Source organism: Ailuropoda melanoleuca, chromosome 8 (assembly GCF_002007445.2).
Source record: "Ailuropoda melanoleuca isolate Jingjing chromosome 8, ASM200744v2, whole genome shotgun sequence".
In the NCBI taxonomy this organism is placed as follows: Eukaryota; Metazoa; Chordata; class Mammalia; order Carnivora; family Ursidae; genus Ailuropoda; species Ailuropoda melanoleuca.
The window spans coordinates 65,304,433-65,329,268 of NC_048225.1; the positions used below are offsets into that span (position 1 = coordinate 65,304,433).

Here is a 24,836-nt window from a genome sequence, read left to right on the forward strand (position 1 = left end):
TATATATATATATATGCCTACTTTAAAATAAACACTGTTGCAAGACAAAAAGACACCAAATAAAATTTTAAAATAAGCCACAGACTGGAAGAAAATATTTGCAGTGCATATAGCCAGCTAAGGATTAGTATCCAGATTACATAAAGAACACTTACAAAAAATAGGAAAAGTAATTCAACAGAACAACAGACAAAAGACATAAACAGGCAAACCACCAGTGGTCAACAAACATAAAAAGATGCTGAATTAACAGGAGATCAGAGAAATGCAAATTAAAAACAAAAATGCCACTTTATACCCATCAAATTGGCAAAAGTTAATGTCTGACAGTACCAAAGGTTGGTAAGGATGTGGGAAAATGGGGAACTCTCACATATTGCTGGTGGGAGAGAAAATTGGCCCAACCACTGTAGAAAATAATTTGGCAAAATCTAGTTAAAGTTGAAAATGCATATACCGCACAACCCAATAACTCAGCTTCCAGGTATATATGCTAAACAAACTGCACATTTGCAAAAGCAGACAGCTACCAGGATGTTCACTTCAGCATTGTTTGTAATAACAAAAATTGGAAACAACCTAAATATCTAACAATAGGAGAATGCATAAATGGTTGCGTTGTATTCATACAATGAAATCTTATGTAACAGTTATAATGAATCAACTAAATGGACATGTATCTGCATGAGTAAAGTTCAAAAGCATAACGCTGAATGAAAGAAGTTACAGAAAGATAAAGATTTATGTTTGTATAAAATATAAATATAAAACAAACGTTCTCATATATTGTTTATGGATACAATTGAAGTGCAATGTAAAACCAAGGAAGAGGATGCCCATCAATTTCAGGATTTTAGATATGTCTGAGAAAGGAGAGAGGGGAATGGTATAGGGAAGGGTGTTTCAACTCTCTGGAATATTTTCTTTCTTTGAAAACAAATTTGAAAAGGAAAGGACAAAAATGTTAAATCTGTGGATGGTGATTACATGTGTGTTTATTATCCTCTGTATGCTTGAGATAGTTCAGCATTAAAAATGTATAAACTCGAAATATTAAAACAATGATTAAAAAAAAAAAAGCAGAGACTCATCAACTTAACCAGTCGGAGGTAGTCTGTCACGGAGTTGTAAAAAAATCAAGTCAGAATCTAACTACAAATCACACTTCACTTCAGACGGCTTTCCAGAGTGGACTGTTTCTCTTGGAACACTAGACACAGTTCTAGAGATAATATGGGAAACAAAGGGGCTCTGTCAGGATTGCAAAGCTGTGTGAAGAATCCAAATTGCATCTCAAGGCAGGAGGGCATTCACTGAGGCATGCCACGTCCTTCTGACTCTTTGAGGAAAGGACCTCTGTTGAGAAAACTGGCCCACTCGCTGTTTGAAACCACTAACATGAGGGACAAAAAAACACTGTTTTTGTACTATTAAAAGGCATGACGCAGTTGAATGCCTCTTGCTGATTGAGCAGTTAGAATAAACTATTCAGTGGCCAGCAGCGGCAATTTTAATTCTCAGTTGTACTTATGATGTAACAGTTGCGTAGGTCTTATCGGGCTTACTGGATGAATTACAATATAAGAACGGGTCCTGACTACCATGTGCCTACCAAGTTTATATCTGACAATTTCATAATTGAGATAACCCTGCCCTCTGTTCCATGCAGTCCTCTACTTAAAATAAAGATTACATTTGTAAGTAAATAAGTATTTGTCTATTTTAGGTTGGATCTGGGTGGGGGCAACTTTTGACTTTCGTTTTAGAATCCTATTTACATTATCAGTCAAATGCAATGATCTCCAATATACTGTGATTTATTACATAATATATTTGATTAAAAGAAGAGTCAGATTTCACTTGTTTTTACGATTCCCTGTTTCCTGACACAAGTGAAAAGTTGGGGAGCAAGACTGCTCCAATGAGGCACCTTAACTGGCTCAGCTTCACTAGATGTGGAAGGAGATGTGGACCTTGACTGGATGTTAACCTTGACGTTCGGATTCCGTACATGTGTGTTCTCAACGGGATCGGTCTAGGAAGATAAGTTGGGAAAAACAAAAACCCAAGAAATCACTTTCAAACAATGTGCAGCTCTTAGCAAATTTCTGTAAGGCACGATCATGATAACATTTCTTGAGAAGAGGAAAACAAACTGCAGTTTGAATATTCACCTTCGGCATGTGTCATTACACAAAAGCATAACCACGAGCTTTAATGTAAACAAAGATAAAGACAACAACAGTTAACAAAATCTTCACTGCGGTGTCCGACTTTGAGCACTGGTCTCTACTACATGTTCTTGACTTGTATGCCACAAGCAAAATCATACGTGTGAATCAAGTGCCGAGTACTTAACAGAGTATGTGCTGCAGATTAGAGATAGTTTTGTCCTTCGTAAGAAGGAAATTTGGTCATCTACCAGGCATTACTTGAAAGTAAAAGAAGCTAATTTATCAGCTTTGCGTTGGTTGCTGGGGCCAACACCGCTTATTTATTCTGCCGCAGTAGAAATACCATCATTTATATTCAGTTGCACCCTTTTAACCCAGTATTTTTAGAAACTCAAAATGCTTGGGGTTAAAATTTAGCATTAAATATCTTATGGAGCATATGGATCGATGATATATTCAGTTTGGCAATTTTCAAAACTACCAGGGTTGAATTTTTGAAATGAAAGGCGATGAAAGCAATTTCGACAAGAGGTTGGAGAATTTGTTTCAACTGTGTTGTACAGCAAGAACAGTGCTAAGATCAGAACTTAAACTCAATAAAAAGAATAACCAGTTTAAGGATTTTAAGTAGGTACTTAAAATATTTTTCCTTTTCCTTTACTATTATTATGGTTACTCTTTTAGGGACTGGTTAGTGGGCTGGCTAACCCTGTAGGAGTCCTCTGCTGGGCACAGGCAGGGTTTCTGGCAAACCACAAAGGAAGACTTTGGTGGGGATGACTGACATGGTTCCCAACCAAGCCTTAAACCGTTAGTTACTATGCTTGGGAGAAGTGGTGAGAAGAAGGGGCTCCAGGAGGGCATCTAAGAACTTGGAGCAGCAGCTATGAACCATCAGCTAGGAAGGTACTTCAATATTTTAAAAACTGGAACATGTGAACTGAAGCATAGCCATTGTACGTCAGCTCTGAAGTGTGCAATGCGGCTGATTTCATAAAACTAGTACAGCTTAAACAAGTGAGAGAGCCAGGCCCAAATCCCACTCCTTGACTTTACACCCAGCTTTCTTTTTGTGGTACCAGAAGCATCTCCATAGTAAAGGTATTCAAAGCAATTTAATGGACATGGAGAATGAGTACATGATTTCTTTTCCTGACAGTGAACTCTGATCAGGAATAGAAGAGTAAAAGAAAGAAAATGAAACTCTAAGACAAGTTTTGCCCAGTTCACAATTTTACGCAGAGATAGTCATGGAGAAGGTACACTCCTTTTAAATTATTAATCTGGACTAGAAATCTGGGCTGGAGATAGGGCAGAAAGATCCTACTTTCTAGAAATCTCCTCCCTCTAGTTTCCATAGGATTACATAAATTGCAAGCTGAATAGGAATCCACAGGGGAGAGGGTTCAGTTAAAATGGAATTGATGAGCAAAGCAATCCTGATGCATTTTACACTAATAAGAGCCTAAAATGACCTCAAATAATTAAGTAGCTCATAAAGTTTTAAAGAAGTGTCCAAGTAAGGGATTTGCTAAGTGCGAAAAACGGGGTCATTTTAATAAAATTTAAGTTTCTGACCTGTCACGCAAAAGCCTTTAGAATGTAGCCAGAGTGAAAGAGATAAAAGCGGAAGTTTCTGTGTGAAGGATAATGCTGTGAACGGGACTAGACAGCTAGCTAATAGAGTGGCTTTCTACCTCTGAGTCCAGTTACTTTAAAAACGCTTCAAAAATGAGCAAGGCAGGAGCTTGCCGTGATCAGGAGTCCCGGCCGACAACTGAAAGCAGGTCTGCTCTTGGAGCCCCGTGAACTCGCGCTGGCCCAAGGTGAGCGTGCGGTGTGATTACCTCTACTCCCTTGCGCCGATGTTAGAACACACCGCTTACATTTTGTCAGCACGTGCCCTGCTGGGAGGTGTACATCACAGAAATCATCACCCCTAAAAATCAACCCTACCCCCACCCTCGACCCACAGCTGGTCCTTCAAATATTCACCATCATGTTTCACGACCCTATGAAAATTGTGACATGATGACAGTGTGCTACTGAACAAAGGGAAAAACACACCATCAAAGCTGAATCCCTGGTTACAGAAATTAGTGACTCTTAAAGAACTCTCGAGGCTTTAAATACATACCTCTTGGCCCTTCTTTATAATTATTGTCATCTATAAAAAGTCTGTTTCTCCTAACAAGTTTTTTTTTTTTTTAAAAATTTTTTATTCATTTATTTGACAGAGACAGAGGCAGCCAGCGAGAGAGGGAACACAAGCAGGGGGAGTGGGAGAGGGAGAAGCAGGCTCACAGAGGAGGAGCCCGACGTGGGGCTCGATCCCACAACGGCGGGATCACGCCCTGAGCCGAAGGCACACGCCCAACCGCTGTGCCACCCAGGCGCCCCTCTCCTAACAAGTTTTTAACTCAAAAAAGAAAATAACAGGAATGAGAATAGATTTTAAAATGATTTTCTTAGCTGCATGAGGTAAAACTGGTTATTCAAAAGAGGAAACATTTAGATTTAAAAACTGACCCAATACCAATTCTAATAAAAGAGAATAACAAAAATTAGCATACAAGCTTTCTGGAACTACATGCTCTTAAAATAAAGTCCAGAGATTAAACAAAATCAGGTAGTTTTTGTTAAAACAAATTAAAAATAAGTAAAAATATTTGAGTAATATTTTGAGATGGTGTTGAGTATATTTGAAAAGTTGAACTATGCCATTTACGATAATACTCTGATTTTTTAAAAAACCATGAATGTTTAAGCGAAGCTTAAAAATTACCACTTTATTTTTCAAAAGTATGTTTCTTAGAATGACAAGGAACAAAGTTTGGTAAAGATGAATAAAACTCATGGCAATAACGTTTTGAATATTAAACTAAAAAATTTTTTCCCACGTCTTCTAAAAGCTATTAGAAGCTAATACCCATTAGATTAATAGATTTACATATTTCATTTCCTTTCTGGATTACTGCCAGTGTAAACAATATCTCAAAAGAGGTTTAACAGGAAGAAAAATATAATACCACTTACATATTTTCTATATCAAAGTTTTAATTAGCACCAGGACTGGTTTTTCAAGATGTTATTAATTTCATCTATAATTACATGCTTACTGATACATTTATAATTAAGGACTTATTCTATCCACTAAAAAGCAATTAATTTTACTGAACTTTCAGAATACTCAATAACTATAAGCCAGACTTTGCAGGCAGCCTAAAATTAATTTAATAATTAATTGGCAATGATTCAGATATAACTGGCAGCAAAGTATCTGATTAATAGCACATCAGTTATGTTTACTTCCAAACTTTATCATGGTTATAATACAATCATTAATAGTATACTTAAACCATGGAAGTTAAATTCTTTGTGCTTTGAAAAAACTGTATAGCATTAAATGTAAACAATGACTTGAATTAATAATGCAGGATAAGCTGATAAACATGATATATACATCAACAACAGAGATACACAATTCAATAATTATGTTTATGGTTGTAGAAAGAATAATAAAAAAGGAGAAAATAGTGAAAAGTAATAGATAGCTAATATTAATTGGACAGTACCTCCTGATAGTATCTGCAGGAAGATCTTGGAAACAAATCTTAACTGAACAGTGTAAGCAATTCACTCAATATTTCTAAGATGCAATCTACTGAGAAAGATGAGGAATATCTTTATGTAAATGTGATTTTTTTCCTATTTTTTGGTTAACTAATTCTTTTTTGTAAGTAAGTAAGTAAACCTACTTCAAAGGAGTTATTCTGATGAAAGGCATTAGAAGCATACTACGCTCCAATGTCATTTCTACCTACTGCTACACCCTGTGGGAAAGAAAACCTGAATGAGTATCAGCAGTACCACCCACAATGCGCAGCACTGTCACGTAGAAAGTTCGTAACGTTTCCCGACTCTATTAGGATTTCCCTACTGAGTGATCCACAAAATTTATTTTTAGAGTAGTGCAGTAAAATAGAAAAGTTTTCTTTCCCCCTAGGATCAGATATGATTTTTAGGTGAAGTTCTCAAATTACACAGTATGGTTTTCTGATAAATAATAAAAACAACTAAAACAACTCATCTTGACTGTGTATCAATGGGCCTTTTCTACTCCAAAAATAATTATAGATTTGAACAAATACAAGAAGGAAAACGTTCTCATAAGAAACCTGGTTTTAAAGTAAAAGATACCAAGATTTGATACAGATTATAGATTTTTTAAAAAGCTTACATCTAACATGTTGTTTTGTATTTGTAAATATAAAACTCCAAGTTAACCGAAAAAATACAATTATCATCAATTACCTTTATCCTTTAGCTAGAAGTATTTTGGAAACAAAGTGGCAAATAATCTAATTTTTTATATTCAGAAACACTTTAAAACCTCAAAGTTCCACTGATAGAATTTTTTCTGTTCATTGATCTTATGATAAAAAACAGTATTATGGAAATACTGCATTATTTGGAAAACAGCAAAACTATAATATTTTACTGTCCTAAAACAAATAATAAATAAATCACTGAAAGTTACGACTAGTAAGTGCAATCTTACCAATTATAAATAATATAACTTGTTACTCTTTCTGAAAATTTCTCATTTTCAATATATCGACTTGAAAATCTACTGTGGAGAATTTTCAAATGTTCTCAGAAAACATAAAAGAAACTTAAGTTACATGGTAGCTATTTATAATCTCTCTTCCAAACTCTAAAGGAATAATCTAAAATGAGACATTCAATGTTTCTCATGATTAATGAAAACACTGTGGACCTTTCCATAAGCACGTATATTCGGGCATTAATAATAACAACGTTAATATCAAATCTTTCTTGTGCTATGCCTAACTGAATAACACCACTTAAAAAGAATTTAAGTATTCAAATTGTAAACGGCAACTTAGAGTGGACCAGAAATAAAAATGCACCAAACCTTGAAGTGATACCTCACTTATATGACATGTAAGTATCAGAAGAATTTTAAGTTTATGAAAGTATTACCTACTGCTCATCTGAAAACACGGTATGTAACACAACTGCAGGTCACTGTTGGATTCAAGGCCACCGTTAGGAGTGGTAAGCGTCTGTGTCCTACTGTAACACACCGCCGTCTCCCAGGACCATCGAGGCACCTCACTATCGCCAGTGAGACGCTCTCTGTACCTGCTGAGTCCCTGGTGATTCTTCACTCAGCTCCCTCATAGACATCACCACTTTTCAGAGGTGGTTTTTTAATTTGTCAGATACATAACCAAGGAAAAAGGGAAGCAAGTCTGGAAAGCAGATTATCAAGCCTACCACATCTGCATTTAAAAAAATCATATATGCATCAATAGGCTTTGGTTAAGTGCAGCTTATTCATATCTTATAGAATGAAGATATAGACTGAACAGTATTTCCCTCAAAAACTTTTCCTCATATCAAAAGCTGCAGAAGTGCTCTGAGAGGCTAAGACCCCTAGAAGTCTGCAAGGCAGGTGAGATATAACTAATCTCTACTTAACCAGAAAAATAAAATCTCTCTGAGTTATAACTATATTAAACAAAACTCATTAAAAATTCACTCAATTCACAGGCTGATGATTTGAACCCTGATATAACTAGGCATACAACATTTTGGTCTTCCTTTCTAGAGGTTATAGGTACACTTAACACATACTCAGATTAATCTAATAAATCCAAGCGCCCAACGGTTTTAACTCTCTAAATGTCAAAATAATAAAAAAAAATCTATTGAACTAGTAATCTTTTCAAAAACGTCATTAATCAATGAGATATTAAAGTCATAGTTCTACTGGCCCTACCACTGGTATTTGACCTGCTTACTCATAATTAAACAGTGGTTTGGAAATACGTGCTATGTAAGGGTTCGTCATGTTTATTTTGCCATCAATGCACCATGACATCCGAAAGAGAAGAGCACAGGAAGCAGTGAGCCACCCTACTGCTCCCCATGCTCTCTAGAAACCAGAGAATTCCACGATCTAGCCCTTTCCAAGTCCCAGAGTTCTCAAAGAAATCTGGATTTAAGATGTTGATCAATACCAGTGATTAGGAAGCTGACAGATGAAAGTTTAAAAGCTTGTGTCTACCACAGACATTCCTTTTTAATGCTACTATTTTACGTCACATGTGAAAACCAGAGCAGACAACGTCAGCTAGCCCACTGCTTCTCAACTAGGGGGTGTGTATGTTGTGTATACTGATGTTGGGGTGGACGCTGGTTTAGGAAAATTTGAGATCTTTCTACAAATACATGCCCCATTCTGGGCATATAAGAATCTTGCGGGACAGAGAGAGTGGCCAGCCCATTTAGTACTGAGAAACGCTGAGCTCGCTTCAGCACAGGAGGTTGCTTATAGTTTGTTATCAATACATATATGAAGTGTCAAGATATTTTTAAATCTTAGAAATACCTTAGAATATGAACAATTTATTATTAATATTATTGCCTCAAATCTATAAATATATTTAGGTATAATCCTCTGAACTACATTAAATAACCTATCAAAGATTTCTGCAGAACCGATTTACATAAAATTATAGTAAGATCTAGAAGTTGTCCTAAATTTTTTTGAATTCTGCATAATATGAATCATCAAGGTTTTTTTTCCACATAATTAAAATCTCTAGGAAATCTCTACATATTTGCTTATATCAGATCTTGTTTAGAAGCTCGTTTACTTTGTAGGCGATCAATTTGGAAAGCAAACGTTAGGATCACGTTTTCCCCCCCAGTAAAAATGAGAACGATACCTTATAATTCTAGTAGTTTGGTTACTGAAATTTATACGAACATTCCTAAAGCTTTACGGCCAAAGCCAAAAAAAGAAAAGAAAAAGAAAAAGGGAAATGCAGAAAGGCAGAGTAGCGCTAGCGGGGGCAGCAGCACACAGCATGCAGGAGGGGGGGTGGGTACATCACGGAGACGTGAGCTTGTTCCGCAACCACAGGCAAGAAGGGTAGGAGACAGGGCGGAGGGCACGGGGTGGGGACACACAGGGCAGTAGTTTCTTACACGTCTGCCTTTGCTAGCTGGAGTACAGGACGGAGAGCGCTTCAACAAAGAAAGGAGAATACTACACGTTACAAATACACACGACTCTCCATGGCTACCGCTGTATTAACAGACAAAGTATATCAACATACACATAAAGACACATTTTTGGAAAGGTTGAAAGTATGTGTAGTTTCAGGAAAAACTGGAGGATAGGACAGTAAAGAAATTGCTGCTCAGACTCGGTCGACGATGACAATCGAGGTTTCTTGGGACCCCGCGCAAGCGGTGACCCACGAAATAACGCTCCATCAAGTGATGGACAGTTTCTTTTCTGCAAAGGTTGGCAGGAACAACTGGAAACGTGAGAACAAAAAGGATCCAAATAATTCTGATGTAGTGCTGGGTAGCATTTAATAAAATACTTAGTCTTTTACCTACCGAATTCTTACTGTTTTCAAAGATGATGCTTTTAAATGATAAAAGCTAAATCAGAATTACTGATAACGAATTAAAACAAAAAGTTACTTCCGCAATACCGTCCATCCTGACTAGACATTAGGCTTAAGTCAAGAAGGACCTTCACCTTTCGGACATTAAAGATTAAGTAACTAGGGAAAAGCAGTGATAAGAGTAAGTAGGTAATAACTGTACTGTATCTTGCAAGTCTCTGGAACTTGGTGATGCGTGAACAGCAGCATTTTATAAATATAAACAGTATCTGCCTCCGGCAATTCCCTGTACTCAATAGAACCTACCATCTCCTGACGGTTTGCAATACGTCAGGTTTTTAAAAGACAGAAGACGTGCTGTTCACAGGCTGGTGGGGAAGGCACCGTGCCACCCACCATGTGACAAACGTTGTAACAGAGGTTAGCCGCAGAGTTCTCCAGGTAGCTGGGGGGCTGGGGGGAACGTACAAGATTTGTAGGGGTACCAAGAGGAGGGAATTTATAAACTGACCTACAGGAGCTACAGAGTTCAGAGAAAACTGGAAGGATGAGAAACCTCCTTCCAGGTGGTCGGTGTTATTCATACAACTCTGGCAGACTGGTAAACAGGAACTTGTATTTCTTTCTAGGAGACTGGAACGGGGGATGACCTGAACACCGTGTCCCAGAGTTAATAGGCAGAACTCCCCTCCCTAATCATGCTCTGCCCACCTCACACACGCCCGTCTTCCTCAGTTTCTTACTCTTCTTACTCTGTGGACCACACCCATCCCTCCGTGAGGACCCGCTCAGCCATCGCTTCTTTCAGAAAGCCTTTCTGCAGCCGCCTAGTTCAGTCAGGTAGTTCTCTGTATACTCCCGTGATATATAGTCCATACCTTTTATTATCGTGCTTCTCCCAAATGTGTAGAATTATTTATTTACATGCGTGGTTTTTCCATCAGACTCAGATCCTTAAGGATCTGGAATACGCTATCATAAAGCCCGTAAATTTAAAAATCCTTAAAAACACTGAACGAATCCTTCTGACATTCTGCCATACTTAATTATCTAATTATTTCTTATGGCATTGACCACTTTCTACAGCACAGTATGTAACTATGGATTTGTTTTCTCTAACAGTAAGATAAGCGTTTCGAGGCCTACTTCTACGTCTGAGTTATCTCAGCAGCTACCATTGTGCAAAGCGTAGTACTACATGTGTAGAAAGTTCTAAGATGTCTAACACAAAGAAACTTTTACTTTTTGACTACCCCTACACTTTTAGACCAGAGTTGGGAGCTGCTGAAACCATGAAAAAAGCATGACTAGCTCAAAGTTTTAAGCTAAAAACACGTCAACGTGTCTCTCAAAACCATCCCTGCACAGTGTCCAAGGTGGCACTGTATAAAGCTAATCATGGTATTAAATTACCAGAGGAATAATGTTCTTCGTAAAGCATCTACCTCGAAGTCAGACACTTCTATAGTCAGACAGCTATATTTATATATTTTCAATAGAGAAGGGGAAATTAGACTATTTCCTGATAATACAATTAGAGGAACACACACGGCACACACTTTCTCTTATACACACTCTCACAACCATAGTTTCCTGCTAACAGTGAAACTGTTCTCACAGCACACACTGGGAAGCAGTATGTTGTCTTTGTGTACCATTTAAAACTGTGCATTTTAGGGGCGCCTGGGTGGCTCAGTTGGTTAAGCCTCTGCCTTTGGAGTAGAACTCGGCGGGCCGATACTCTCAGACTACTTGCTTCTTGTCATATGCCAGGATGCAAGAAAACAGTGTTAGGAGGACTACTTGGACTAACTCTATTCCTTGATGTCTGACCTTTTCATTCCACGGCTATAATTCCTTGGTTTACCCTTTCCTCAGAACACTAGAGTAAGACACTTAGCCTCCAGAAAGCAAGGTGGCATACTACCATTTGCCAGGTGAGAGGGCAATTCCCATTTTTTGTGCATTTGGCCCAAATGAACAGAATGTAGAATTATGATTTAAATAAAACACAAAACTTACCTGGCATAGACTTAATAAGTGACAATATATTTATCAAATATAAAGAACAAGTAGTTCATTTATATGACTATAATTAGTATGACTTTTAATAAGAGTCAAGCCAAGCATTTTGGGCACTCAACTGAAAAGAAGAAAATGAACGGAACAGAATGGGAAGTCTGCAAGCTGGTCTGATCATCCCTGGACCTCTGGCCCCTGGGATGCAGGGAACAGATGGGGGAGAGCCCGAGCTGCTGAGCTCTGCCTGCCCCTCACCCTGTTTGGTGCTGGGCTTAACACAGAGCCACCCCAGGCAGTCTAGGACTGGGTGTGTGGGCCTGCGAGAAAAGACGAGATCAAGAGGGAATGATTTCCAAAGCAGAAGGACCCTGGCATCTGTTTCACTGCTGTCACTGGTGTCTCACCACATGTGGGGACGCCTGACCCAAGAGACAAAGTGGTCAGAGTGACGTCAGTTTGCCATGAACTAAAACCCCCTCTTATCTGCCCTAAACAATGTCATCCATAACCCTGTTGCCACCCCTTCCCTATTCCTCCAAAGACTGAGAATCCTAAAACTTTACTAATGGGGGAGCAAATGGTCCACTCTACTAATGGGAGAATGCTGTGATCAACAGCGGTTACGACCCCTGGACTGGGTATTTTCCACGGTTCTTTTCCTCTGTCAGAAGCCTACGATTCTACATGAAGTTAAAAGCCCAACTACCCGAGCAGTCCTGAATTACAGAAGCAGGGGCCGAGACTGTCTTCTGTTCAGCCTGAGTCGGCGGGAGAAGGAAGGGACCTGGGCCACCATACACTGCTCTCCTGTCAAGGCTGCTCTCGCTGGAAACTCGACTCACACAGAAAGAGTTATCTAAACCGTGCAACTTAAAAGGAAAGCCTATGGCTCTGAATGTGTTCCCGTATTGAAAGACATTCTGGCATTCACTTGAATTTTGAACTAACAGGCAAAACACAATGAGGAAAAACTGGAGGTGGGAGAGGGATTTTGGGTACTATTTTGTGTAAAAAGAATCATCATGTTAATAGGCCTACATGGGAGGGTTAAGGAAAAAAGTAAAGGGTCATTTTGGAGGAGGGGAGGGGCTGGTGGTATGGTTGTAGAGAATCAGAGGGCAGTCTGAGGTCACTAGGCCATGAGGAGCAGATGGGGAAGATCAATGGTGTATGGACACCAAAGAAGGCTTCATTTCTGCAATCTGGCTGAATACTGGCTTTATCCCTTACTAAACCTATAAGTTCCTGTAGCAATTCAGATTCTAGGTCTTCAATGTCATCTATTTCTCTATTTCTATGAGAAAGAAATCAGAAAAGAGTGACCAAAGGATGTGCTGTATGCATTAGTTAAGGGTTACACTCTACTTGCTACGGGGACAGTCACGTACAACATTCTTAACTAGTTTTGGCACAAAGAACAATCAAGATTGATTCTATTCCTTAAGCTTCCAAATGCCTAAGAGAAAGGAAGCAACAGAAGTTTCGTTTCATACTAAGTATCCCAGATGCCGAACGCAAGCATGCCAAGGACTGAATACCATTTTCCAAAACATCACTCTACTCTGGCTTGGAGGATGAAATGAATGAGAACTCTGGGAAGGGCAGTCATAGTTACCAACTACAGGCAGGGGCTTATGCCATAAAATATGAAGTAAGAATACAAACTATTTTTTTTTTTAAAAGGGAGCTTACTGCTGGCCTTCTCCCTGACATGCAAGCCTCACTGTGCAGCAATCTCGTGGCTGGACAATTTGGGGGTGGGGTGGGGAGTGCAGTCACTTGGATTGGTGGGCGGAAGGCAAGCAGAAGGCCATGGAAACATTTAAGCCACAGTGGATTCCTGGACAAGAAAGGAAGCTAACGGGAACGCAGGAAGGGAGGTGAATGGCCTATTACAAGTAAGGAAATGGTAACCAGTGTTACTGAGGGCTCCACACACCCTGTTTCTTTAAATTCTCAAACCACCTCTGAGTCAGGACCACTATTATTATCCTTGTTCTTCTGATGAGCAAACTGGGGCTTACCTAATGGGAAGGTTAGGGAACTTGCTCCCAATCATGAGAAAGTGGTAAAGGCAGCATCTGAGCCCCCTTATGCACTTCACCAATAAACTGGAAGAAGAGAACTCAGGAAGCAAATGAGGGAAAAAACTAGGCTTTTTAAGAGCTGGAGCCCAATTCATAAAGACTCAGCCTGTGTGAACTCAACCCCTTTTCCCTTTATGATACGAGTTCCTTTGTGCTGGTGTGAAATTCAGTGTTATGTCTGAACTGCGCTTAGGCTGAGTGCTAGCGGGTGAAGGACAAGAAAGGGTTCTCCTGGAGGAAAGTGAGAGAGGGAGGCTTCTTCACTCAGCTGACCGGTAGCAGAGAGAGCAGAGACAAGATGGGCAAGTGCATGTTCCTGCGGCCCTTGGGTTGAGCAGAACGAACCTGTCAAAATACACACGACTTCTAGTTTACATTCAGAGCTTTTTGTGGGAGGAAACGGAACGTAGAGAAAAGTTAGGGGGAAAAAAAGGAAATGGTTTCTAGTGGAAGGAACAGTTAAAATAATTTATTCGAACTTCCTTCCCATTCCCTCTCAAGTGAATGATGTTTCTATGGACATACTATATTGAATATTTTAGTACAGTGAAACATACTGTAGAGTATAATGTGAAATACTACTGTACCTCAAGAGAGGTGTCTTTTTATTGCACTGTAGAATTAACTAGAACAACTGTCTCAAGAATAATGAAATAGTGTCCATTCAGAAAGGAAAGTAGTACACTTGGGTATAATATTTCAAAGACAGAAAAACATCACTTAAAAAAATTTAAAAAATCTAGATCAAGAGTTTTCTTTAGTGGAAAATTATGTGAAATACTTTTCTGAATATAAAAATTATGTTTAACAAGACACAAAAAGTAAGACCTATAAAAATTTCCCTGGTTGAAAAACCGGTGCTATGTAGACCATTTGCATTTGAACCCATTTTATTTTCCAGTTTCTAGAAAGGTTAAATGTTTGACATGACAAGGCTTTTTGTGCCATTAATGTGGAATAGAGAGAATGCATACATCTGGTATTTCAGTAAAGAGAATGAACGATATACATTAGGGACTTCTAAATTATCAAATGGATAGAATTAATTTAGGAGAGAAAATGGTAGTGCAGTCAATTTACAGTGCATGTAGCACATATGTTAACGAAAATCAGTTTCTACATTAGAAGTGAAATTCTGTCAGTATTAAAAACTGATTTGTATGTACTGTTATTAAATCACAATAAAATCTAGTGAAAGATTTAATAAAACATGTCACTTTTTTTCTGAATTTACCACCAGAAGTTTACTTCTGAGAAATTAAATGGCAAAGTGCCAAAAAGGGGAATGTGAAATAGAAATCACCATGAAAAATAAAAATTAGCATTTTTATATACATATCTATACAGTGACAATAATCAAATAAACATTCCAGTCTTCAGAATTGTTGCAAAGAAAGGAAATACAGATTCTCTGATGGTCAAAGCATTTTTCAAAGTACATTTTCACTTTCTGATGTTTAATAAAGATAAACTATTATATTTCAGATAAGAAGCAAATTTTGTCTCACAAATAATTACCATGTGTGATATTTCTAAAACTGACTGCATTACTAGGCAAAATTCTTCAATTCAATTCACTGATGTCTTTTACTGAAGGATGCATTGGTTTGAAAATCAAAGACTTACGTCATCCAAAAAATCAATCAGTGAAGATGAGGAAGAAGAAAAGGAATCCTATTTAACGAATACAGCAATAAAAAATAGAAAATATGGATGAAGCAATTTAATAAGAACAAATAATAAATCAAAAATTTTGTAAAACAATTGAAAGGCAAATGACATTAATTCAAATAAATAAATGAGAAGAGCAGTCATTGGCATCGTTTCTCAAGAAACTTAGAAATCCATTAATTACTTTTTAAAGCGTGGTTCTTTTTCCCTTTCCCAAAGGAATGAAATACAATGCATACACTGTGCCCAAAATGTAATAAAATGAAGCGCATGGCAAATCATTAATAATCAAATTAAATGAAGCACTTAGGAAGGGTAACGATTAAAAGTGAGCAGCAGAATCTCTCAGCCTCTAGCTGTTCCCACTGGAATGTAACCTCTCTGAGAACAGGACTTGGTGATTTGGTCACTACTGTATCTCCGGCACCTAGAGCAGTGCTCTGCACAGAGACGTATGATTATTTAATAAAGACATAATCACTAACTTAAATTTTCTGAGACCAAAATATAACTTATATCATAAAATTGGTTCCCCCCCCCCAGCAATGAATTTAAGCACCAAAAAAGGACAGTCATAGAGTCACTGTTTCATTATTATGGAATACACTGCCTAATACACTCCATGTAATACTTTTCACAGGAAGTATTCCTATAGTAAACTTCCAAAATAATTGAACTGATTGGAGCTAGACCCAGCATTGCCCTATTGTGAGCTTTGACCTTTTTCACTTGTTTTTTTTAAATTGTGGTTCTATGCTTGGGAGAAAAAAGAAAAGCGTCCAAATTATTTCAAAAGTTCGGATTTGTTCTGCATTTACTGTTCCTCAGGGGAAGAGACAAAATTTCTTTTAAATCTTACGACTCTCATATTTCAACCTTTCTTAGATTTTTCTTAAATACGAATGTGATTATAGTTTCCACAAGAATGCAGAACATAGTCCTCTCCTAACGTGTTTTTGTTGATATAAGATTCCAGGTCCTTTTGTGTGAGAGGCAATAAAACAGTTTCATTGCAAATGAGTTTTAAATCACAAAGTGACTTTTAAATGGACCGCAGGGAATACTTGAAAAGTTTAATACTTACTTCAAATTGATCCAGAGCATCGGTAGGCGTATTCAAAAATGCCAAGAAAGAATGCTGTGAGTCTTGGTGCTCTATACCTAGAAGACAGCAGCAACTTTTTTTAAAACTAGAACAATTTAAACTAATTTTCATGGATAACCATTCCTGTCTGAATCTATTAAGAGTTGTTCACAAACCACCACATTTTAAAGCTGATCGATACTATTAACTCTACATATTAAAAAAAAACTATATTAATGTTTCTTGGAATATCACTTAAGAGTTATATCAGTCTCCATGACATACTTGTTCCCTGCCCTGAGGTCTTGAATTTTTTTCTTTTCCCACAGAGCACATCATAAGAAACACATTAAATCTTGGTAGACTTGGGAGAATTTTAAAAACATGGTTATATCTGACTTTTCCAAGCTAATTTATCACCAAACAAGGTTTCTGTTTTGAAAACCTCTTAGCAAACATATAGTAAGCACTAATATAAATAACTTCATATAATAATGTAGAAATACAGCGAATGTACTTAATTATGAGAAAACTTTGGTCAAGGCCTCCATCTGATTTCAGGCATTGTTTTACTGACAGAATAAATCACTCATACCCTAGTTTTTCTCAGATGAAGTTTCGAAAGTTGATGTATATTTGTTGGCTATGGTATTAACTTCAAATGCATAACTTCCAAAATAATTGTTAAAATATATATGCAATGAGGAAGTGACATCAATTAATTTGTGTGGCTTTCATACTACTATCTAATAACACACCATGGATGCCAGATAAGGCACTATGTTCAGAAATGCATCCAATCAATAAATATTTACTGAGAGCCTGTTATGTGCCAAACCTTGTCTAGATACTGGGATATATAAGTAAACACAGCAGTAAAAAAATCCTTGCCCTCATTATATTACATAGACATTACATTATATTTAAGTAGTATAGTACATTATCTTACAACATAAGGTGAAATTTTATTATTCCACAATGTTCTAAAGCCACATAAAAGCTATAGCTTAACATGCTGTCATAAAGCAATGTGATAAGCTTAAGCATCTGTTCTAAAAATGATGCAGTCAGTGGCACGTGGCGTGTTATAGTCAGTCACACTCTGCACTGGTCTCTCTTCTATAAAAACTGCCTTACAGGTCCTCCAGGTCTTATATATTCTTTTTCCTCTACTCACTAATAATGCAGACCAATTCCACTCTTCATCTTTGAAAACTGCTTGATTCTCAATTTAGTGTGAAGCCTTGTGCTCAGTGTGAGTTCCTACTTCACTTTTGCTGCTGGGTTCCTTCTTTTCCTGTTCACTAGGAAATCCAACTGACAAAACCTTTTTTTGAACATCTACTACTTTTAATGATTTTTTCGTGTCAACTCCTTTATGTGATACCCTCTCTTTCGTCCACAGTTCTATTTTATATTTTCTCCACAATTTTAAAAGCAGATACAGAGACCCAACCAGTTTGACATGACTGTGTGTCACAGGACTGAGAAATTACAAGGAAGCATCACATAACGTACGCATAACATTAAGCCATTAATTAGTTCACTATTCAGTCAGGAATACAGACTTCATCAGGACAATGAATTTCTTTCTTTCTTTCTTTTTTTTTTTTTAAGTAGGTTCCACGTCCAGTGTGGAGCTCAGCGCAGGGCTTGAACTCACGACCCTGAGATCAAAGTCAGATGCTCAACTGACTGAGCCACCCAGGGACCTCAGGACAACGAATTTCTAGTAACTGCATATAAGAGATCCCTTTACTGAGAAAATAACATTCTGAATTTCTTTTTATTAAATTTTCACATTCTTAATGCCCACATTATGAAAAGAAAGTTTAAGAAGTTCCTGTAATAGCTGCCATGCACCCTGAGTTACTTTTCTCATTAATGGAAACATGCTCAGGTAATTTCAAGGAAATGGGAATAAATCCTGAGAGATCCTGCAGGGCACGCAGTGTAAGAATCAAACATGGAAGAAAACAATGACGTGCAAAAACAGTTCACCACAGAATTGCCTTTTAATATGGGATTAATCTTAAATTACTTCATACATTGTTTCCTCAACTACCCTGGAAGTGAATCCTACAACATCTGAAGAGTATAAAATGTATTATAAAAATAAGAGGTTTTTTCCCCAATCACAAAAATCTTATTTGTGAAATCGTCCATGGCATTGTAAAAACAGTCCAATTCATGTCAAAGTGAGTTTTCTGTTAGTGTGAAATCTTTAGACCATGTACATTAAGTACAACAAAAGGACTCTGAGACCAGTCTAGCGAGTGTGTGTGTCACATATCTGCACATATATCCATCAGTGAGCGCCCACATGCTTAGTGTGAACGATTCTCCGACCTGCGCGTACGCGGATTCTTGGGTAATAAAATACATTCACAACAGAATAAGCCCTGATTGATGCAAAACACATTCTCATACCCTTTTCAGATCTAAGCTCTTCAGTGTCCTTTATCAGTTGCTCGATTTCTGAGAGTAGCTCCAAGTTCTTCTTCTCTGAATCTTTTAGTTTACTTCAATAAGGGAAAAAAAGGAAAAATGTCATTATTTTTACTGCTGGTTAGTGAGCCGTCCTACGGTACGTAGTCGGAGCTTCCTGGTTTAAATGTCAGTCACGTCAAGTCAGGGAAGTGCAAGCCACTGCAGGAAAGACAATCCTGCCGGTCATCTACTGCTGCAGAAATCGACTTTCACTGCGCCACAGCCAGACTCACTCACTCACGGGCTGTCTCTGGCTGGTTCCGCACAATAGTGCAGTTGAGTAGGCAGAGGCAATGTGGCCCGTGAAGCCGAAAATACTGAGTAGTATCTGGCCTTTTATCGAAAAAGATGCTGACCCGGAGCTAAATGATACCATTTTAAAATGTCATAAAATCAAAGGTTAAATTTAGGGTTTTGTTAGATTCTTCCACAGAGAACCATGAAAATGGAACATTTTTATGAGGACATCTGTAGTCTCCAGTTTCATTCACAGTCTGGTTTATGAGCAAATGTGCAAACGCCTGTGTCCCAGGCACTGGAAGGCTGATCGTGCTCGTTACAATTACAACACAGAGAATGACATCAGTAGCTCTTTGTGCTAGGATTGACTCACATTCTCCAGAAAATGTTCTCTCACATTTTCAATGTCATGCTAGCACATTTAAGCAAAGCATACTTAATTTATGTCTAGATTATTTATAACAAGAGTTTATAGTTCAGTGGGGTGCCAGGCAGCTGACCTTTAATTGGATTCAAAACATTAATGCTTACAGTTTAAGGACTAAGGCTTCACACCATTACAAACTGAATTTATGGGACTATATTTCTTTTCATGACTGAATGCCTTTGGAACTCTACTATTCCAGCACCAAATGGATTTTTCTACTAATATGTTGATTTGTAACATGAACTTTCTATTGTTCCTCTATCCAATACTGACTTACTCTTGAACCATGTTTATATCCAATCCAATTAAGATTTTCATTTTATCATTTATTTATTCAGAGTATAATTTGCTCTACTGTTGCAATGAACATTGAAAGAATGTCATTATCCAGGATTGTCTCAGACTGTGGAGGATATATTTTTTTTAAAACATAAAAGAACATGAAAAAACAATTATAATTTGTTATACCACTACGAAATTTATCATTAAGAGAATCTCCATTTGTAAAAGATCTATGGTAGAGGCCAGAACTCCCAGATGACTATATTTTGTTTGGAATATATGTTGCATTTTTATATTAATATGATACTCTAGAACAGGAGAGAATCTGGGATTTAATGGAACAGAATTTGAGAGTCAACTAAATTTTACAAATAAGGGGAAAATAAATAATAAAATATTAATTAGCACTGTTATTTCTACTTTATGGACAAGTCAGAGAAAGCAAGGTTGTATTAAAATCCCATCACTTCATATAAGGCTTGAAAGCTTTTATTCATTTTCAAGTATTCATAAATTTTTCTGGTCATTACTCAAAAGAAAAAAGAGATAGGTATGAATTAAACAAGTAACTTCTCCCCAAATACTTTTGGACCAATGTAGAAATTATTCTAGCAGACTCTCTCATTCAATCTTACCATTCTGTGATGATGTTAGCTGCTTTCACTTTATTGAGCTCTTCTTGGATGGCCTGTTTAGCTCTTATTTCTGCATCCAGAGCTGACTGCAACTCCAGTCTAGCTGACATATCCAGTTTTGCAAAACGACGCATTTTCCAGGGCATATCCTACCAAATAACATGACTGCTGTTAGTCCCATCCTACTTTTTCTTTACCATTTAAATTCAGTAATGCAAGGATAGTTAGAAACTACTTAAAAGCACTATCTTTCTCTGAAAACGAAAAGAATTGAAACACTATGTATGAAAATAAATTATTTTTCGTTAAATTCAGAAATCATTGTAGATCCCCATACAAAGGAGTGTATTTTTCGTAATTATTACCAATAGTGGCTACCTATGCAAATTACAGTTGAGCAGCGACGCGCTATGACTTCCTAAACTGGCAGAGACTTGGACAAAGTGAATGCTCATGAAAAACTTGACAGTGAGCTAAGGCCTAGACAAACTAGCAGAAGTGCTCTCGTTTATTACAGTGTGTGCAAGCCTCCCCACCCACCCTTACAATAACTCTCCACGCAAAACGGCAGGACTTACTGTTGCTCGTGCACCCAGGCTGGAATTTCTCAAAGCTTCCAACTCTTCAGTCATTTTAGAAGCTAAGGCCTGGAGATACCCTCGTGCATCCTTTTCATCACTGACCCTGGAAATACAAACGCATACAGACAAAGGATAAAAAAAAAGTAATACAAACAGAAAAACTTCAGTGAGATATATATATTTTTAATTTTTATTTATTTTTTAAAAAGATTTTATTTATTTATTCATGAGAGACAGAGAGAGAGGCAGAGGCAGAGGGAGAAGGAGGCTCTCTGCAGAGCAGGGAGCTGGATGTGGGACTCAATCCCAGGACCCTGAGATCACAACCTGAGCCAAAAGCAGACGCTTAACCAACTGAGCCACCCAGGCACACCACCACTGTTTTTAAAAGCATCATACAAGAAATAAGTGAAATAAATGTCTTCTTTGACAAGGTCTACCGCAGCACTACTGCCTGACAACACATGGGAAGAGGGTTACTGAACTGTCGCAGTTCTCTACGAATTAAAGCTGGTCACGTGTAGGAAAGTTCAAATTACTTATATATGATAAATTAGTAAAATTTCACCCTTGAACCACAGAATATTCTTTTAATCTAACATTAAAAACACACATATTTACATGATTTCTAAGGAATATTAGGATTTCTCACTAATTGGGTTCTGCCATTTTATCTTGTGAAAACAAAACACATCTTTTTTAAAACTGAAGTACCCTATATTTAGAAAGTTTAAAGTAAAATATTCTGCAAAAATCAGGGTTGTACTGCAATAAAGCTCCTCTGTTTTCTAAAATGGTCAAAAAAATACCAACCAAAAGGAAAAGATTAACGTCGACTGAAACTCATAACTGTTTTAAGACTTTCTTGCTGATGCAACTATCGTGATTCTAGACAGAAATGTTTTCAAATTATATTCAATGACACACATTCTACATTTCAGAATTTATCAGGAGAAAGTTTGTGTTTTGTTACATCTTCAAAACAAGGGCAAGACTAGGATAAGACTGCCAGCATATGAAAATATACAAAAGAAGGTCCTAGCCTCAAGAAGAACGAAAACAATCAGTATACAGAAAGATATAAAAGGCACAAGGAAAAAAAAGGAGTTGAAATTCGCAGTGCTTAGAAGTGTATTCTAATACACTCTGGGGAACACTATTTGCCTTTGGGAAATCTGGCTGTTTTCATAAATACAATTCGGGCCACTGAATAGTAATGAGGAAAGCATATTTCAGGTAAATCAGTAAGTATCTGATGCATGCAGCAGACAAACTGAAATCCTGAACCTGGCTTTAGCATCTCTCAGAATTTAAACTCCTGAGGAGCCAAATTCATATATCTCTATCTATCTCAAAGAGGCCCTTTAAAAGGGATTTGGTTCTCTTTTCTCTCAGATGGGAAGGTGTACTGGAGGACAAGCAAAAGAATCTAACAACAAAAGCAATACAATCGTTGTAAAAAGTTGCCCAGCCTAGTTAGTTACATATTTTTAGGCTCTATAGACATGCATATATTTTTATTGCCTTTTAAAGGAAAATGGCTTTAGAAGATATTGTTTGTGAAGTGGGAGGCAGTTTCCTTTAAAATTTTTAACTTTGGACACCACACATGACCACAACCTTTTGATTTAATCATCTGATCTACAGTATAAAGAATAAGAGAAGACGAAGGAAGATTACCTTTTCTTAGAATACCGAGAAAGATCCTGAAGAGAACTATTACCATGTAAAGGGCCAGGCCTCAACCAGCAGTGCTTCTGTGCCTATCTACCCCGGCGATCTCAGCTCCTTAACTCTGGAAAGCAGTAACTTCTTGTACATGCCTTTCATGCTGTTTAACGTTTCAAATAAAAACCAATCTCTTAAAATTTTGTTTTTATTTGCATGTTGAATATGTTCACATTCCCTGACTCATGTGGTCTTCCGCTAAGTCTCAATTTTTTATTAAAGCTATGTCTATTCTCTTGGCTACAAAGAATTAATGAAGGGAAGGGTTAAAAAAAAAAAAAAAAAAAAAACCGGGTCTGGGCCCTGGTCTCCTACAATAATTCCTTTCAGAATCATTGCTATGTGTCTGTTTCCAACTTTGATCCTTAAAGTCCCACTTCCCCCAGCCCAACACTGTCTTGCCCTTTCTTCTAGGCCATCTGGATAAACTGACTCATGCCCATTTTAACTTTTTTTTTTTTTTTTTTTTATTTAAGTTTTAGAGGCAAGTAAGTCCCTCATCTTTTCTCTGGCCAACTCATTTAAATGTATTCGCCATCCCACATATATACAAATAAATACCTTCTCTGAAAACAGCTTGTTTTCAATTTCATCATTTCCACTGGCTGCTGTAAACACAGACAGACATTTTCTAATCCAGAAAGGTTCCTGTCCCAATCCCACTCCCTGTCATTGTGATACAACCTGTATCTAATTACCCTAGTATTTAACCCCTCACTAACTTGTACATACTTTCCGAGGTCTGATTTCTACCCCAACTATTTTGCTAAAACTACAGCTTATTCAAGTAACTACTCAAGTATAAAAGGCCAATTTCAATCTATTTTGTTCTTCTGCCATAGCTAATCCTCTCCTCCCAAGCTCTTTCAAGTAATTAATGCATAAATACTTATTAATACTATTATGTGGGGCATACTTGGGAGACAGAGGAGATCTATAAGATATGGTCCTTAAAACGTCGGGGAGGTAGGACATACACAGTGGAGTGACTAAGAACTTGACTCTTGAGTCAAACACACCTTGGTTCAAATCCTAGCTCGCTGCTCCCCAGCTCTGGGACTTGGGCTAAATCATTTATGCCCCTCTAGCTCTCTGCTATCTCACCTACAAAGTGGGGATAACGATCCACCTCATTAGACTGTTATAATAACTAAATGAGAATCCTGTACAAGTGAATTTTCAGCCCAATGCCTGGAACATACTATGTTGTGATCAGTGTAAGCTATGACTATCCACGAATGAAGATTAATGAATGAGGAATAGCTCAAACAATGTGGGGGAATTTAAATAAAGGGAAATAAAAGTGTTATCACTGAAACCCTTTGCTGATTAGGAATACTCTTTCTTGGCCGCCCTCTACCTTCTATATGCTGCCCTCACCATATTATCCTTCCGTCTTTTCTCCTTAAAAAGATCTCAGCAACTTCAATGGCTTTATTGACTAGGAATTAAATCCCCAAATTTATATGCTTTACCCTAACCTTTCTGTAATCTTTTCAAAAGCGTATTGGAACTCTGTACCCAGATGTCTCAAGAGGAGCCCAGACTCACCAACAAGCAAAATAACACAAACAAAATTGATTCTATCTTCCCCAAAGTTGGTTCCTTCTCTGACTTTCCTACTTCAGTGTTATCATTTTCCTAATCTAACTCAGAATTTCAGAACAAATTCCTCCTCATCTCCTGCCCTTCCTTCATAATGAAGTCCTATAGATTCTTCCCCCACGTCTTCTCTATTTGTTCAGTTTTCCCCAAATTTCCCTCCATCTCACCCTGAACACCACTATAGAGAGTGGTCTACCTAATGCATCATCTAATCAATGCCATTATCATTTGCAAAAACCCTTTCTTTCTTATAAAGTTTATATTCTTACCCAATATCCATGGTAACTAACCCTAGTTAGTAACTTTACTAGTCTTATTTCCTACTGTTTTATATGAAATCTCTAATTCAGCTAACC

At 37.5% G+C, this 24,836-nt stretch overlaps 1 protein-coding gene across 10 annotated transcripts in view; it reads right to left on the reverse strand.

The window, feature by feature from the left end:
• The window catches only part of CDC42BPA (CDC42 binding protein kinase alpha), a 314,468-nt gene that overhangs the window by 46,864 nt on the left and 242,768 nt on the right, over positions 1–24,836 (reverse strand). For 4 of the 10 annotated variants that reach the window (XM_034666613.1, XM_034666614.1, XM_034666611.1 and 1 more), the window contains 5 exons: positions 21,145–21,250; positions 20,567–20,715; positions 18,923–19,014; positions 16,493–16,569; positions 1,931–2,035 (listed from right to left, as the gene is read on the reverse strand). In XM_034666613.1, the coding sequence (XP_034522504.1) occupies positions 1,931–2,035; positions 16,493–16,569; positions 18,923–19,014; positions 20,567–20,715; positions 21,145–21,250 (529 nt within the window). Of the gene's footprint in view, positions 1–1,930; positions 2,036–9,197; positions 9,237–15,363; positions 15,412–16,492; positions 16,570–18,922; positions 19,015–20,566; positions 20,716–21,144; positions 21,251–24,836 lie in introns of all 10 variants that reach the window. The other 6 variants (XM_002925755.4, XM_002925754.4, XM_011232993.3 and 3 more) reach the window with 3 other exon arrangements.